Source organism: Mya arenaria, chromosome 11 (genome assembly GCF_026914265.1).
Source record: "Mya arenaria isolate MELC-2E11 chromosome 11, ASM2691426v1".
NCBI lineage: Eukaryota > Metazoa > Mollusca > Bivalvia > Myida > Myidae > Mya > Mya arenaria.
The window spans coordinates 59397244-59415172 of record NC_069132.1 but is presented as its reverse complement, the minus strand read 5'-3'; the positions used below and the strand labels follow the sequence as shown (position 1 = coordinate 59415172).

At 34.8% G+C, this 17929-nt stretch overlaps 1 protein-coding gene across 1 annotated transcript in view; it reads right to left on the bottom strand.

Moving 5' to 3' along the window:
- Window positions 1–5791, bottom strand: part of LOC128208656 (uncharacterized) — an 18852-nt gene extending 13061 nt beyond the window's left edge. The window contains exons 1-2 of the mRNA XM_052912205.1: window positions 5786–5791; window positions 5233–5310 (exon numbers count right to left, since the gene is read on the bottom strand). Coding sequence (XP_052768165.1) covers window positions 5233–5310; window positions 5786–5791 — 84 coding nt within the window. The remainder of the gene's footprint in view (window positions 1–5232; window positions 5311–5785) is intronic.
- Window positions 5792–17929: the final 12138 nt, after the last annotated feature.

Here is a 17929-nt window from a genome sequence, read left to right as displayed (position 1 = left end):
AACAACAAGAAACTTTGTTGCGGCATTCTCAGTCAATTCATGAAATGGTTACAAATGAATATGAAATGATATCAAGGGCAGATGGTGCCATTGCCAATGCAGTTACGCCTTCTTGTGTGCATGTTTCCTCTTCTTTCCAGTCCGTAAAAGATGCTAAGATAAAACTCAACGAAATTATGGAAAGTGTTTTCATTCAGCAAAGGTCGCTGCAGATCGAGCTGGGACAATATGGAGAACTTTTAAAACGAAACAAGAACCTCAAAGAACAAAAAGAATTTGAAATGCGAAAGTATAAATGTCGGCTCAATAGTAAAGAACTACAACGTTTGATTCATACGCAACTAAAAAGGGAAGCACAAAAAGAAATTGATGAATACGAAAAGGAAAGCGGTAAAGCTCTTAAGAGAACAATTGTAAGCGGTGCAGTTGTTGCGACTGGGGGCATACTACTGATTGGGGCTATGGCCGCACCCGTTACAGGTAAGTACATTATCCAACTTAGTATTGTAATTGTGTTGATTTTTAGAAATTGTTTCGTTTTCAAGAGATTCCTTAAAATACGTTTAAATCAAATTACTTAACTTAAACTACGAATATTAAATGTCGCAGTGAGACTTTATTACAGGATATTGTATATGCTTGGTGGGATAACAAGATTGTTAAATACTTCTGACGTCGACTGATAAACATATTTTGCATATTGGATTTTAAGTCAGCCTGAGATTAGTTCACATGCGTTTTTAATGTTAGGAATAATCTCATGTTACTAAGTGGTTTATATTTCATGTGAATCGAACAACAAAAGAACTCCGATAATGTCAGCAAGGATTTTCAATATTTTGACCTTCCGGCCTATGTTTTAAGGAGTGAATAATTTTGTATCGCACTTCATTTGTGTATGAAAGCATTTGATCAGTGAATGGTCAATGAAGTCCGATTATCCGCAAAGTTTTCTATTCACCGGGACTAGCCATCTATAACTCTACAATATAGCGCTTTAAAGACAATTGGACGTAGGAATATACAATGAATCGCACTGGTAGGGTCACTATCATCCAAAATAATAGTACGATACGTTAAGAATACTTTAGTAGTTTAAGTCGACATATTGATGAAATATTCGAGTAACACAAAATTAAATTACAATCAAAAGTACTTTTACAATTAATTTCTAGATATATTTACAATTAAAAAGGTTACATGTTGAATTTTAATCAGGCATTATATATGAAGAGGACAACACTTCCGAATCCTCCAATGTATATTTTAAGTTACAAATGAAGCCAGGATATGTTACTGGTATGTTGATTGGATGGCGTTACCTCTGCCAGACAACGTCATGCTCGTAATATCTCTCCATGCCGTGGTGTTGCTGTACAGGGGGAACAACCCTGACGCCGTTCTGACCGTCCCCGTTCTGATGTTTAGTTATAATCGCTTAATCAGCCATGGTGTTGGTTGACAATGTTAAAACAATTTCCTGTCCATGTTTAAGACACAACCTCTCAATCTTTCATGGTGTTGGTTGACACTAGTAAATGAAAATATGACGTCAGTATTTAATTATAAAAATGCGTTTTAATTATTTAAGAATCAACAACATTAAAATCCATCGAAACATTTATAAATTTGTTTGCCCCGGTACGTTTGCCTACATTATTTATATTATGTGTTTAAAGGTAACTTTTAACATATTTTGAGTTTCAGCTCTCATGTAAATACATTGTACGGAAACGGCCGTCTTGGCGATGACGAAAACTTTGTTCACGCTTCTTATTTGTGAAATGAAAATTCCATCCCACTTACGTTTTCCTTCAAGACTGATAGAAGAAGCTATCTTGAAAGGCAGTAATTCTATTTATATATACACATGTAACCTCAAAAGGATACTGCCGAGCTTCGCCCCTTTCGAGTCCTTATACATCGGTCAGCAATATAACGGTTTATTAAATAATTGTAAATCTTTAAGCCGTAGCCTAAAAACAAAACATGTTTTTTCGTCATGTTCAGGAGGCTTAAGTCTTGCTGTCACTATTGGGGCTTCCCTCGTAGGATCGGGTGCAGCTGGTGGTGGGACTGTTTCCATCATTAAAAACGGTGTGAAACACGCTAAATTGAAAGAGAAAATTAACAGATATAATCTATTGGCTTTCCATGAGCGATTATCCCAAAATGGAAGCCAAATGGAGAGTGCTGTGTTGGAAAACAATATTTGACGCCTAAACAAAGAAATTGGTATAGTTTTGTGTTTAAACAATAATGCCATTTAAAAGAAATGATAAATATATCTAATGTTTCAAGTAATGTTTACATTTTTACATCCTTGAAAAGTTTAAACAGACTTTTATGTAATATTATATCAGTGAATATATATTGGAACAATATCATTCTTTGAAACGGATAGAACACATCTTCAATTGAAACTATTGAATTTATCGCTAGGAGCTTATTTCATGTTGATTTGTTTCCCAGGTACTATAGAAGAAAGCATTACAGATATCCAGAATATGCTTGACGTCTACTTCCATTTTGAAAAAAAATATTGCACAATGTCCTACTACGATTTCAAGTACAAGATCTTTATCGTTTGCTGAATACAAGATCTCATTTTAAAACGAGTCTAACCAGCATTGCCTTTCAGCTATATACCAAACGTTATTGTTGTTTTACCTTTTCCTCTCTTATTATAACCTGTTTTGTTTTAAATGTTATAGTTTTATATAACAACTCACTTCTGCACAAATGCGATCAATTGATACCAATAACTGAGTGAAAAAGCATTTTACATGTCAACATATAAATAGTTCGCAACATCTTTCCAGGAATCAGATGTTGCTTTGCACGCAGCGGCAGTTGAAATACATTCCTTCCGGATCATTCAAAGAGCGTTCAACAGGCACGGCAATCGCACGGGGAAATTCGATAAATATATGGACAAATTAAAGGTTGTATTAATACTGATAGCTCTTGAGTGCATCCCAAAGGAATTGTTCCTTCCCAACTGCAGCATGAATTTCTCATTTGCAAACAAGTGCAAGAAATCGAGAATTTATTATGTGTGTATTCCCAAAAGTTATTTATAAAATATAGCCTTGAACAGTTCAAAGTAAAATTAACTTGACAACTCATTCCAGAATGGGTTTCAAATATGTAATTCTGTATTTATTTACAAAGGCTCTAGCATGATTCCAAGAACTGGAAGTTAATAAAGGCCGTAATGGAAAGTTTCAAGGCGGCGACGTTTTGAATTTAAACTTTTTTAAAAGTACGTCATGCACACACATACCTTGTTTACACACAATGACATTATTAAAAGCAATGACGAGCATAAACTGTTTAACAGTTTTAAACGACTTATACGTCTTGTATAGGATATGTTCTGAAAACAATAAACTAATCCGAATAACTGCAGCCAAATTTGTGAACTTTTAAACAGCTGTCTGTGAAAAATGCGGCGCCGATTTATCATTATCGAATGTTCGGGCCCCGATGTCATTTTCAAGAGACTTTTTCGTGTCTTATACTACACAGTATTATACTTTAAAATTAGTATACCATAAATACTGAAACAAGAAAATCAGGTTCAATAGTTTACTTGCTCAAATAATGGTATAAACATTAAATTGTGACAAAACTCAATAATAAAGATGTGCCGAAAAAGCCTAACTTGCCGGCCAGCTGGGGAGGGGGGTGTTGGCACGGGCCCTCCGTGCCCCCCCCCCCCCGGTAGGGCCGCCACTGGCCTTGATATTTTTATTTGAGCAATTTCTAAGATTTATTTTGAGAAAACGCCATAATGTTAATTATTCTAGCAGCATGTAATAATAGATTGGTTTTATATTTCAGGAGAAGTGGCGTGTAATGCAGGACGTCATTCACTTTCAACATAAAATTGTTGATACAGCGGTGATGCCAGTAAATGAGAACAGTTAAACATATACAAAACATTTATAGACTAACGTGGTCAAGTCAAGTTAAATGTTACAGTTCAGTACCGTGAATCAACTATTATAATCTAACAAAAATAAAACACATACATAAATCCTTTTTACCACAGTTTTTAGCCCTTTGCACTTGTTGATAAACTTCCTACATCATTTATGTCTAAGTTGTGTATATTCTGGTATTTAAAGGATTTTAACAAATAGAAAAAAACTCTAATTTTGCCAAATTCAAACTGCGCACAGTTTCTTAAAAATCTCCGAACCATAAATGTAACAAAGGCTTGCTTGATAATATGACAGCTATATTTCTAAAAGATGCGAACTTTTTATAAAGAATAATGAAGTGTATATTGAGCCTAAAGATAAACGTTTGTTCGAAGAACGACCAATCAGATGTCACTGACTATCAACATGTTAGCATTGTATCTATACTATTATGTCAAAGATACTTGAAAGAGCAGTGTTTTACCAGCAAGAGTCGTATCTTTTCAAACATGATATTGTGTTAACATTTCAAAATGGATTTAGAGAAAACTACTTCACTGATAATGGCCTATTACATTTGACTGATTATATCAAGACACAAGCTGTAAATAAAGGAATGATCATGCTAGACGTTCAAAAGACCTCAAAAAAAGACATCCGATATAGTTGATTTTGTCATTTGGTCTGACAAATTCGAAGCTATGGGCGTGGAAGCAGTGGAGTGGTTAAACTACTATTACGAAAGACGACAGTGGATCACTGTCAACGATACCGTGTTTAATGTCTAAACCTTTGCTAACTTACAATCTTCTGTGAAATTCCTTGGAGTTGTGTTGGACAATGAGTCGCTCATGCTCTTCGATGAAATATGGAGTGTTAACAGTGGAATAGATACAGTGAAATTGTTACTTTGATATTTTCACTGCGAAGTAAGGAGTAAAAATATCATCTTAATGAACTCATTTAGTAACTTCTTCTTGAACAAAACTAATCATGTTTCTTTTGAATAAAAAATGCTGCTAAAAAGTTCCAATTTTAAAAGGTGTCACAAGTTTAAAAAACCCAACTTACTGTTCATAAGAAAAATGGTGATCCTGTTTTTCAAACGTTTTTTTTTTTAATTTTGAAGCTAAATGATTGTTTTTTTTACAAAAAAGAACAAAAAAAGAGTTCGAACACATATACTATGTTATAACACCGTTCAAATCATTTTGCACTCTTTGTCGTTGGAATACGTGATACGAACTACCCAGAAAATTTACACAACAATTGACCGATCAACTAATGCTTTATTTAACCTCACACTTGCCTGTGAGGTTGTCTGTCTGTCTGTGAGGTTGCCTGTCTCTGTGTCTACGAGGTTGTCCGTCTGTCCGAGGGGCTGTTATAGGACATGGCTCTGTGTTGATCAATATAAAGGCATTTTCTGAGAGAATTTTTAATTTTCAATAGAGCCGATCTTAACGATATAGTTTCTGCTGGAAACGAAGTTTCGTACATGTCTTACTGAGACGTATCCAACTCAATCGCCCAGATATCTCTACCCATTCCATGTGAAAGAGAGGGGACGGGCTGCGAGTGACTTGTGTACTCAATTGCGTTTGCGGACATATCTATGTAACCTGTTAACGATAGAGGTACTGCTGGAACGCTCTAGACGTGATCTGTCCATAGTAATCCAGTGTTGACTTTCTACCCTGCTCGAGCCCACGACAGACCAAGTTGCCAAGCTAACGCGGTAGGTTTGTTAAGGTATCGCCGAGTCCGATCCAAAGGTACTTTAATCGCCTAGATCAGCTGCTGGGTTACTTTCTCCCGCACACCTGGCCTGGCCGTCCATCTCGGCGATTTATTACCTCCATTTTATTAATTTGATTCAGTGTGATCCTAATTTCTAGCCCTTTGTCTAAATGCCACAATAACAGTGTCGTCTTCTGTATCACAAAGTAATTCTGTGCCAGTGCAAAATACAGCCCAGAGTTTTTATAAAGGCGACAAATTTACTTTTTGGGAACAGAATGCATATAATTGTGTTAAGTGCAACGCCTTGTAATAGTTGACGACAGGTGGCATTCACAAAAACGCCGTGGACATTTTTCCTTGCTACTCTTGAATTGCACAGGCGTTCATATACATTGTCACGACACATTAAACTACCACGGTGGTCATTCGCATTTAATCGCGCGACTTTCGCCCCCGGGTACATACATGCTTGGAACTTGTAAAATTTCAACAAATTAACGAATTCAACACACGAAATATTTCGCATGTTGATTTCCATTTCGACACGGCAACCATTGTCTGAGCCGGCTCGGCCCGCCCGGACACGTGTGCTGTGTGAACAAGAGTTCGTAAGTACTCCAAAACGGTTGACACGTATATCTCTCTTTATGCAAAGTTGTGCAGCTGTTTACGGAATAGTGTTTGTTTAGTGATCAGTCATTTAGTCCAAATACGGTTTTTGCAGTAAAATTGCTAAATGCTGAAATTCACAGAGTGCATCGCGAGAAAACCCACAGCACACCCATGAACGAGATGAACATTATTCCTGAGCTGCGGTTATACGGGATAATCACATGTCTTAATTGCCCCGAACTTCCCACAACCAGTTCGTTATAACGATTTTTCATTTAATTAATGAACATGCGTATTCATTTCAATGTTACAACCTGTATGGCACATGTCCGGGATCTCCCAGGAGGTCCCGTCCGGACATGTGCGCTATGTGCACACGATTTAACGGGGTACACGCCTAGTCTAGTTGTGTGCAAAGGTTGTAGCTATATACTGCAAAATGAAATTTAACTGCTCAATTATTACGTTTTATTACCGGTTTGTTAGATAAACTGCTTATGTTGAAATTCATGACGTGCATCGCCCAACGATCGCCAGCACACCTACGAACGAAATTACTATTATTTATGTGCTATGGTTATACGGGCGACACATATGACTACATTGCCGCGAAATTTCAACACTCTGTTAGCAAAAAATGATTTTCAATGAATAAATGAAATCAACACTTGCATTCCATTTCGATCTTATAGCCCGTAAGGCAAACGGCCGTCATTCGCCGGGCTGGCCTCTCCAGGCACGTGCGCTATGGGAACACGATTTCTCTAACACTCTTTAGAACACGTGTATCTAGCTGTATATAACTGTAAAAGTTGTAGCTGTTTACGGACTAATAAAACATAAATGCTCACTCATTACGTCTTAGAACGGTTTTTGTAGCATATTTGAATATAGTAAAATTTAAAGCGTGTACAGCGCGATGCCCCGCCCACAATAGGCACGAAATGTTCTAAAAAGTCGGCAATACGTATAAAAAAATGGCTGCCTTTGAAAATAATTTCCAGCATATTTATCATATTAGTGAGAGTTTCGACAGCGTATAAAATTGGTCCCTTTCTCTAATTCTGTATTTGGCGAGGTTAGTAGCCAATCTAAACGGGAGATTTTCATATTGGCCGACTTTGGTCGATATTGGGCTAGATTTTTGGCATATATATTCTTAAATTTTCTTGCATACCGGACGTATGTTTCCGGTCATGTGACCAGAGCTGAAAAAAAACCATCTTACACCCACCATGTAAGATGAATCACGCGCTGTAATTAGGACGTCACTATCAAACAAATTTTAAATTTTGAGAACTATTTTTATGTTCGCGTGAAAAATTGAAATGAAACGTTATTTGAAAGATGTTGCTTTTTTATTCAAAACTAAGTACAATTTAAAGAAAAATTGAAACAATATTTCATGGCAATATAACTTGTTCCGCTTCTTTTAGCGTAAAACATTAATAAAATGCAAATAAAAAGCAATGTGAAATCAAGTTTACTCCCTTACTTCCGGTAGCGTTCATTAATGAAGTCAGCAATAAAATTCTTATTAAATCTATTATGTCAAACAACAAAGATTGATCGGTGATGCAGTACAAATTGCTAGTAAAGGAGAAAAGGGAAAACTCCTAGATATTGCCAAGCCCCTAGGTACATATTTAATGTACAAAGAGCACGCATTTTTGACAGGTGACACAAAGCTTGCAGCCAGACATGAGCTGATTAAAGGCATGCCCGACCATGACTTCCGGAATCTGTGTGCTTGTTTCAACTCGCAGGAGGATTTTTTTGATGATGCCATGTCCAAAACAGCCATGAATACCACCAGCAATCTGGCACCAATCATTCCCTAACATGTTCAGACATGCCTCCTTTTATTGCCAGCAAAATCTCGAATGAAACGCATGTCCCCACTAATGCATCAGCAGCCTATTCAAGTTTGCCTGAAGTTGAAACGCCTACAATGAACAATCCTGTCCAAGCTGCAATGAAACGGAAACTGTATGTTGATGAACACTAACTTCCCAATAAGCGCTTTGCATGTGTAAACCTCAGCCGCGTTGAATACAGGGAAACTCAACAAAAAAAACACTGAGAACAAGACAAGGTCACACATAAAACTTATCCCTTAGTGGTGAAGGGAGACGTGTGGTCAATCGAGGAAATTCCTCCACATGACATGGACAGGATTCTGCAGGAATTTGTCATCCGGATCCGCCAGCGTGATGGATCTGAGTACGAGCCATCTACAATACGTGGGATAATTGTTAGTCTTGATAGGTAATGAACTCAACCCAACCAGACAAAACCTGAATATAAAAAATACAAGAATTCAAAATAATCATTTCTTGATTAAGTAAGTGTCCAGTGCAGATTAAGAAATATGACCAAAAGCACGCATCAAGGCATGCTGTGTAATTAGCTTGCACTACGTTTTATTTCCTAACCGATATTGGAAACATGTTTTTATTCGTTTTCTGAATGCATACAGTTTACATATCAACTTAAAGGCAAATACTTTCTACATAAGGATCTTTTTTCCAAGATGGCGAATGTATACCTTCCCGCCGCGGTCGCACGAGGACGTTTTTTTTTGTTATTATACAATGTTCTTATTGTCAGATCGATTAAACTACAATAATGTTTGATACCATGTGTAAATATTTGTTGACTATCTGATGTACAGTAATAATAATAACTAAGGCACTGCCTCTACGGGCTTGAAGTGTTATTGCCAGACACTTTAAAATAAAAGTGAAACATACTAGGAGTAAAAGGGAAACGTTTATCGTAGTTAATGAAACTTGAAAGTATTTCACCCAATTTTAAATAACAAGCAGTTCTGCTATTGTTGGCAATGTATTATATATATTCAAGATCATATACAATAATATTGTATACATTACATATAATGCATAACTATATATATTATATCGAAGTTTGGAGTTGTTCTTCTTATTTAACTTAAATAGAGCTAGTATGCACTTGAGATAAAGTACACAAACGCATTTGAAGAATAAGTTACAAACAGAAAATAAATACAAATGATCACAAATCAATAATGTTTCACAGAAGTATATTACAATCAGGGCTACTTACATATTTACTGGAATTAAATGGGCAAAAATCCATTTAAATATGATGGAAAAACATGGCAAACATCTGAAAAAAACATCTATTATGTAAGTATACAGAATATGTTTTTATTTGTTTGTTACAAAAAACATAATCCCTCCCCCCCACCCCCCAAAAAAGTGGCAAAATGTTAAATGAGAAAAAATGTGTTGACAATGTTTAGATTTTAAGGGCAAAAAGGTAAACTGCTTTCATTACAAAATTATCTAAACAATGCTTTCTATTAACTTTTAATGTTTTATACCCTTTGTTTAAACCCTAAAACAGTATGTGCTCTTAAAGTATGAACCTGATTTCCTATCAAATAAGAACCCAGTTCATATCACAACTGTCAGTTGAGCTCACTTAGTACTGTTTCATGTATATTTGTTGAGTGTACCAGCAAATAGAGCAAGCTCCAATTTTGATTCCAAAACCATTCATATATAAAAACAATTGAACAAATTAAAATGAATACATTATATTATTTACAAAGAATGCCATAATGAGGCTAAGTATGCAAATATGTTAATATGCACACATTTAGGCTACAGTTACCTTTACTATTAATTAATATTGATAAGTCTAAACAAATGCTTACTATACAGTGTAAAATTATGTTTAAAGATATAAAAACCTACAAATGACATGTTCGTGGAACATAATTATACATCATTATGGAATATAACTGACATATGCAAAGGATTTCAATTCCATAGTCAATTTGTTCTATCAATTGTCATCAATGCGTCATATAGCTAGTGGGTTTTGCCAATAGTACTTCAAAAACAATGATCTTTTCATGAGCATCAAACGATAACCTTTACATTTAAAATATATTTAAAAATAATTACAATGTACATCTTTTAAAAAATACAATTATGCAAATTAAATCGATTCATACTGTTCATACTATTATACATTGTGATTTCATCTTAACCTATCGGATGTTAAGCCTAAACCCCCCAAACATCAACTCAAAGTGTCGCATCTTAAGCTCATATATTACCATTGAAATCACCACAGACATTTAAACAGGGTTCTGCCTTGTCCAATATGTGCTTAAAACAAACGAAAATCACTTTTCTATGTCAAGAAAATTAAATTCGAAATACAATTTGTTTTTAGAATGGTTATCTTGTTGCCATGATATTAGCATTAATTAAAAAGTCACTTATGTGGTGTGGTAATTTCGACAATTTTACCGAGTCTGATTGGGTGCAAATAGGCTTTAAGTGGATGGCATTTTGGCCGGAGCCTTACTTTACTTTTGGGAAAAGTTCACTTTCATAACATGCCTAATTATTTATGAAAGAGAACAATTGTCATATGCACTATACAGCCTATTGTAACATATAACTTTTAACAAAGTATAAACAAATGTCAATTATTTATTAGTAACCCTAATATCAGGTTGTTATACAGAAAAACCTGTTACCCTTTATATTCGTGTATTACAGTTATTCCCAGAGGATTTTCCGGAAGGCTTGGGAGCAATTTGCAGACCATGCTACTTATCAAACGATGATACTGGGAAATGTTGAATTTTCTTAGCCACCAATTATGTTACCTAAAAAAACCTTGTTCGTTTATAAAACAGATAAATGACATATTTGAAAATGAATGAAGCAAACCGATCTAAATTAATTTTAAACTTTTGCCACATACTTTTACGCAAGTATTGTAAGAAAAGGAATATCAAACACACTTTAAATACTGTTCCAGTAAATACTGAAGTACCATTCAATAAAACGGTGATCAGTATTTAATCTATAGCTATCATATTCGACGAACAGTATATTCTTGTTCAGAACATACCAGAGTTGTATTTCCTTCTGACCTAATTTGGCAACAATACAAGTTTATGCGGATTGCTTAATGAAATGCGTCAAACAAACGGTGTTTAACTTGACTACACCAACCACTACATGGTAATTAGTACACGACTTAACCCTGACCTGTTCTATTGTCAATAAACGCAAATGTTCAATTCCCACAATTACCTAGTTTAAAAAAACGGACGCTTTAAATATTAACATAAGCGCAAAAAATGTTGCTTTAACATAACAAAGATATTCATTTAAATGTATTTAGCAAATATTCTGTTTTATTAACAAAATAATACATTGTGTCAAAGATGCTTTCGAGAACAACTGGTCTAGTAAAGATTGGCACTAAAGTTGACCATTTTAACCTATAGGAACCGTAAAGTCATACTTCATGGGAGAAATATCAATTATTGGATTTTTAGGTGACTCGGTGTCATTATATACTTGGCAAAGGGATTTATATTGGGTTCGAGCGAAGCAGCAAGCGGGTTCGAGCTAATCACCATAATTATTAAAAAGCTTCATTGTTTCCTAGTATTATGCCTGTACTGTTTGGCTTCTAGATTTATCCCTGTACATTCGAGTGTTTTTCGTATAACTAATAATTGATTAATTTTTCTTAGTATCGTACGAATAAAATTAATTTATGTATGTTTTGTCTGCATTTCTTGCACTAAGTCATCAAGGTATTTTTATATTATACAAAGTAAGAAAAACATATACAATATATCATAAGCTACTTAGATAGGAACAAAGAAAACTCGCGAATGAATATTGAATAATAATAATCAATTATATGCCTATGATATGTATATGTTATAATGGTTATTGATGATATAACAAAGTATCAACTTATAAATGCCTACATATAATTACTTTTATATTCGTTTAATATATATTTTGTGATTACCTATATACGTCGTAATGGATCAGTTATGGTTTCGTACGGATTCATTTGACTTTTAACGCAATTTGTATGTAATGTCTGAAGTAGGTCAACCAGAAACGTCTGCTATTTTCACTCAATGTGTCAACAAAACACGTGTCTATTGGGACAGGGAACTAATATTTCCCGAGAACAGTGAAAGAACAGATAATCAACAGATTTCAGAAAAAAGTTAATGCTGTAATTAATGCTATAATTAATGATATTCTCAGTGGAGTTGGGTTCCTGGAGCTATAATTGTTTACAAAAAGGAAATACTATAAATGTAGGACACCTAAACTATTGCATCATTTATTCATTAATGCGAACAATGCCAAATTTTCAGCAGAACAAATGTCGAAGTCATTATAATTTATATAAGATTTTATACTTCTCCGATCAGTTTTTGCACATATCACTCTATTGCGTTTCCATTACTGAAACGCTAGGTAAAGTAGTGCAACAAGTAAATATGTACGCCCATATTTTCATAATGTCTCTAGTTGAGCTTTTTTAGAGTGGTAAAACAGTTTACATACCTTTCCAAAATATATGCAAATAAAAGAGGAATTTTCGAACGGTGGCACAATAACACCTTGTCATCAGCACTATTCTGTTAATAGGGAATCTATAAAGATTCGCAAATTAAACCTTGTATCTTTTAATCTTGAGTGGAAATATCGCACACACAGACTCAGCAAATCAGAATTCTTGTTAATTGTGCATAATGTAAGTTGAGGTAAGCAAGAGATCCGCTATCTAGTATCTTTTTAAACATTACTGAATTGAGCATTCTCAAACTAAAGTAAATGTTCCAGAAAGGCTTTCAATACCAAACATATTTGCTGATTGAGCAAACATGTAAAGAAATGACGATTTGATGCAACCTTATGCAGATAAAACATAGCTTAAGTCGATTTCACTATTAAGTATGTGCATGTTTGTGTGTGTTAAGCAAGCTATAAATCCTTTTTGCTCTTTTTATTGATAGGTTGCGAGCAAATAAGTTTTCCGCACGTGATTTTATTATATTCGTACTCCAGCAATTTCAGGTGTGTGTATTTTCCTCCCGTGTTAGGGCACTACCCTAGAGGCAAAACGTTTCATTGTTTAGAGGCATGTGCCCGTTTTAAATAGTGTGTAAAACAAACAGATAGTATTAAATCACATTGACTTAAACAAAAATACAGGAGGTGTCGCGATATCTTGGCGCAAATTGAATCCTGCGGCCATCCACTAAGTTCCGAAACACATTGGCTCTAAATCGTCTTGTGGGGTGTACTGAACTCAAAACACGTTGGCAAATTTCAGTCTTAACTGGTGCATTTTGTAGTATTTTATATATTTGTATATCATTATATTTAAATAAAAGTAAGAAAATGAATTTAAATCCGCATGCATTAACGCTTTAGAGAATGCGTTATTTGTTTGTATATATTTGGAAGTGTACCGTGTAGAACCTAATTGCGTCATAAAATTACCCTCAAATGTTCAAAATTGGTAAAGGTTTGCGTGTCAAGCAATACTCATTCGTGAATTGTTCCTGTGTTACCAATGAAAGAATCATGTTTGTGCATGAAAACGGTTTGGCAAAATGTATTTTGGCATACTGGTGAATAAATGAAGCAAACAGGAGCTAAATCATGGTTACATAATAGCCACATAGTTTTACACAACCAGGATACTATTTAAATATTCAAAGAAATGGTTTCCATTTTGCTACAGTTAAGTCGGAAAAGGTGTAAACAATAACGATCGGTAGTGCTCAGAAAAACGTTAATGGTATTTCCTCTAGCATTTTAAATCATATCATTTCTTTAAATGAAAGATCACATTACCTCCCTTTTAAGGTATTTGCGCTTAATCTAGAATAATCAGAAATGTATCTCAGAAGGGTGATTTTACAACTCGAATGTAACATATCATTGTGAAGTAGAGTAGGTATCTCATAAGTATATATGAAACACTATGATGGGTTTAAGAGAAGCACCATATAGGTTTCGAGCGAAGCACAATATCGGGTTCGAGCCGAACATCTAATCAGGTCTGAGCGAAACACCATATTGAGTTCGGGCAAAAATCCATAGCGAGTTCGAGCAAACCACAATAACGAGAAATGTTCTTCCAAGACCGGTACCAATGTGTGTATAGCATTTGATAAATTACATCATATATGCTACGTCGGAAGGCAACATTTTGCTTAAAATGATACCCGAAGCTTCATAAAGGGTTCGATCAAAGCAAATTTATCGTAAACCATACGTGCGGAAAACTATATCGGATTTTAGTAAAGAACCATTACGTTTTCGAGCAAAGCACCATAAATAATTCGAGCGAATCTATCAAAACATCATAATGGGTCCGATCCAACCATTATCTCGGGTACAAGCAAATCGGAATAAAGGGTTCAATCGATGCAAAAAATCGGATTTGGTCGGAGCACCAAATTGATATCGAGCAAGGCACAATAAAGGGTTAGAACATTGCACAATAGCTGGTTCGCGCTAAGTATCATGACTGGTCTAACCAAAGCACCATATAGGGTTCGAGCAAATCAATTATAACGGGTCTCACCGAAGCGCCATAAAAAAATAATAAGCTCAGCCATTTATGGATACAAGCAAGTTGTCATTACGGGTAAAGTTTCGAGCTGAGCACGATTAAGTTTCGAAGCAAGCACTATATCGGGTTCGAGCAAAGCAAAAATAACAATTTCAAGTCAAATGTCGAAATCGAGATGAACACGATAAAAGCTTCGAACGAAGCACCATTTCGGATTCGAGCAAAGTGCCATAACGTTTTTAATGTGCCATAATTTAGTAGTTATAGTTTTGATCGATCACTTCTGCATTACGGCATCTGCAAAAAGTGATATTAGCATACATGTACTCGCCTCATAGACACATTTATAAAGCAATTTGTGTTGTATTCCACTGACTATCTGCTCATGTTTGATTTACTGATATTTCATTGTCAGTGTTTAATTCATATTGAATTCAGACATACATGTATTGTACTAATTATAAATATAGGCTTGGAATTGCCATATATAATAAGCAGATCAAAATTAGTATTGTCTTGTATTTTCATAAGTTAAAGCATATAACCATTTATACAATGTTAAAAGTGCATTTGGACGTTTAAAGTGCCTTAAATACCACACTGAAATTAGATGTCTGATTAAAATGGTATTAAATGAAGTTAAGAGTTAAACGCATATACGTTGTCACCCCTTTAAACTAGAAATTTAGCATCGCGAAAACACATGTACATTTACTTATGATAATTATTAATAATGATTGTCACAACACTAAGCTGGCGAGTTTTTTTTTCGAAAGTTCAACACTCTAATTTACAAATTCCGGTAGCGTTGCTTTTTATTTATATATCTTAAATTTAGTCTAATACAACTGACTGAGAGACCTTGAAGGGGGAAAGGCTAAATAACACTAATTCTTGAAGGGTGTGCGCTGTTATTTTTATGTTATAAACTCTTGACTATAAAACCACAAATATTTCATTTATTCATTCGTTTATTTTATTGTTTGTTCGTTCCTTCCTTCGTGCGTTCATTCGTTAGTTTATGTAATCATTCATTATTTCATTAAAGGAATTAATCAATCTTAATAATATCATTAGAACAATACGGTAAATCAGTAGGTTTTCAAATTGTTCATGTGTATAAAAACATTATTATCAAAACACAGTGAAATACAACAGGGTAAACCACACTACTCTTCACGCTTCAGGACCACAAAGCTTAAATACCAAAACACACTGATGACACTGACTATCGACAGTTCTTGAAACCTCTTCCACCCATAAACAATAGTTGAGAAACCAACGAACACACGTACCACGCCCATACCAAAACACATCCTTATCCTCAACACTCTCACTCCGATGCCCTTCTCAATATGCACACACATACACATATGTCCGTATTACTTCCATATACGCTCTTCTACAATCTCCTGTATCTATATCATTCTCTCTGACGCCTCCCTCATCTAATCCATCGTCCTCATCTAATCCATCGCCCTATTCCTGGTAGCCTTATCTTCTTGCTCGTTTTTCCTCATTTCAGCTCTCGCTGCTCTGACCTTATATCGCTCCTTTGGCCCCATCTCGATGCTTAGGCATCTTTTCGCTGCAGCTTTTTTTTCTATTCAGCCTCGACCTTTCGGGCTAATCGCTTTTCCTGGGCCTCTTCTTTTCTGTTTACAACAACTGCACGTCTGAAATATACGCCTGCTTAAATGGAAGGTAATTACTTTCAAATAATTTCTTGTACTGTTTAATACTGATCGTATATGGATCATGCAATGCATGACACAAATTATGTAAAATAGGTCAAGCAAAGCTCAATTTCATCTTCTGTAGTACTTCGTTGCTACTCAGCCATCTCTCTTTTTTATTTATTGTAGGTGCCTTCTTCGCCTTCAAAAACTGAACTATGGTGGCAATAGAATGTCGGCAAGTATTTGAGGAATTATTCCCTTGGCAACAAGTGGCTTTGTGAAAAACCTGACACATGTAATAAAGGTTACGGCTTTTTGTCTATTGATCGGTCGATATGTATCTTATTATGACAACTTATCAATCAATTAATTTAAAAGAACATCAAGCGCTTAGATAACCTGCGGACATTTTATCAAAATAATATACAAATATTTAACTCATGTCAACTCAAACGTTTTTGCAATAAAAGACCAGCAACTCTGTTATAATTAGTTTAGAATTAAGTAAACCTGACCTCCCTTGCTTTAAAAATACATTATTCCTGTACTTATAAAATATGAACAAACCGATCGATTAATTTAAATGAACACCAAGCGAATAGATAACCTACGGATATTTAATTAAATAATATACAAATATCAAATTCATGTCAACTCTAACATTTTTATAATAAAAGACCAGCAACTCTCTTATGATCCGTTTAGAATAAGTAAAGCTACCTCCCTTGCTTTAAAAAATGAATCAATTCTGTACTTATTCTACAGGGATTGAGATACAAAAACACGATCATCTATTTGTCAATTTAAACGCAAAATAAATGTCAGAAACAAAATAACACAAACGTCTTATGTTTGAAGAAAGTGATGAATATAAAGCTAACACCTATGTAGTTTGTAGTCAGGGGAGATGGAAGATAAGTTCCTTTTTCGAATAAGGAATAAGGAACTTCCTTACTCATCTACCTTGCATTATGCTTATTTCATTCATTATTTTACACCCGTTTAAGAGAGAAAAGTATCTTAAAAATACATATGAAGTATTTTCTTTTAGCTGCACCCATTATGACATGCTCTCAGAGACTGAAAAGGAATCAACGAGAAGGAAAATGGAACTCGATCCTTTTTCATTATTCAAACTCGAATACGGAACTGGTTCCTTTTTCCTTATCTAAGACAAAATAAGGAAATAAATATTAAAGTTTTAAAAATATAACTCCTTCATCTATTTATCGATTAGCTATGCAACATTTATCAACACGAAGAGGTTGCGTTGTTTTTTACACCGTACTTGGGGCCTAAGGTGATTAACAATACACATAACTGCGCTTTATTCTTAGTCGAATAAGGAACAGAAACGGTGGCTTTCTTACCATTTTACTTTCTTTAAAGAAATATCTATGCATAAGCTGTCTAGTTATGAAAATGCTTTGTTTATTTTAGTGGGCTTCAGTGCTTAAAGTGCTTTAATAACGCACCAACGTCCAAATATGAAACAAAATTCTGTAAAAATATATCGATTCTGAGGATCAGCTCAGAGAAAAGAAATTG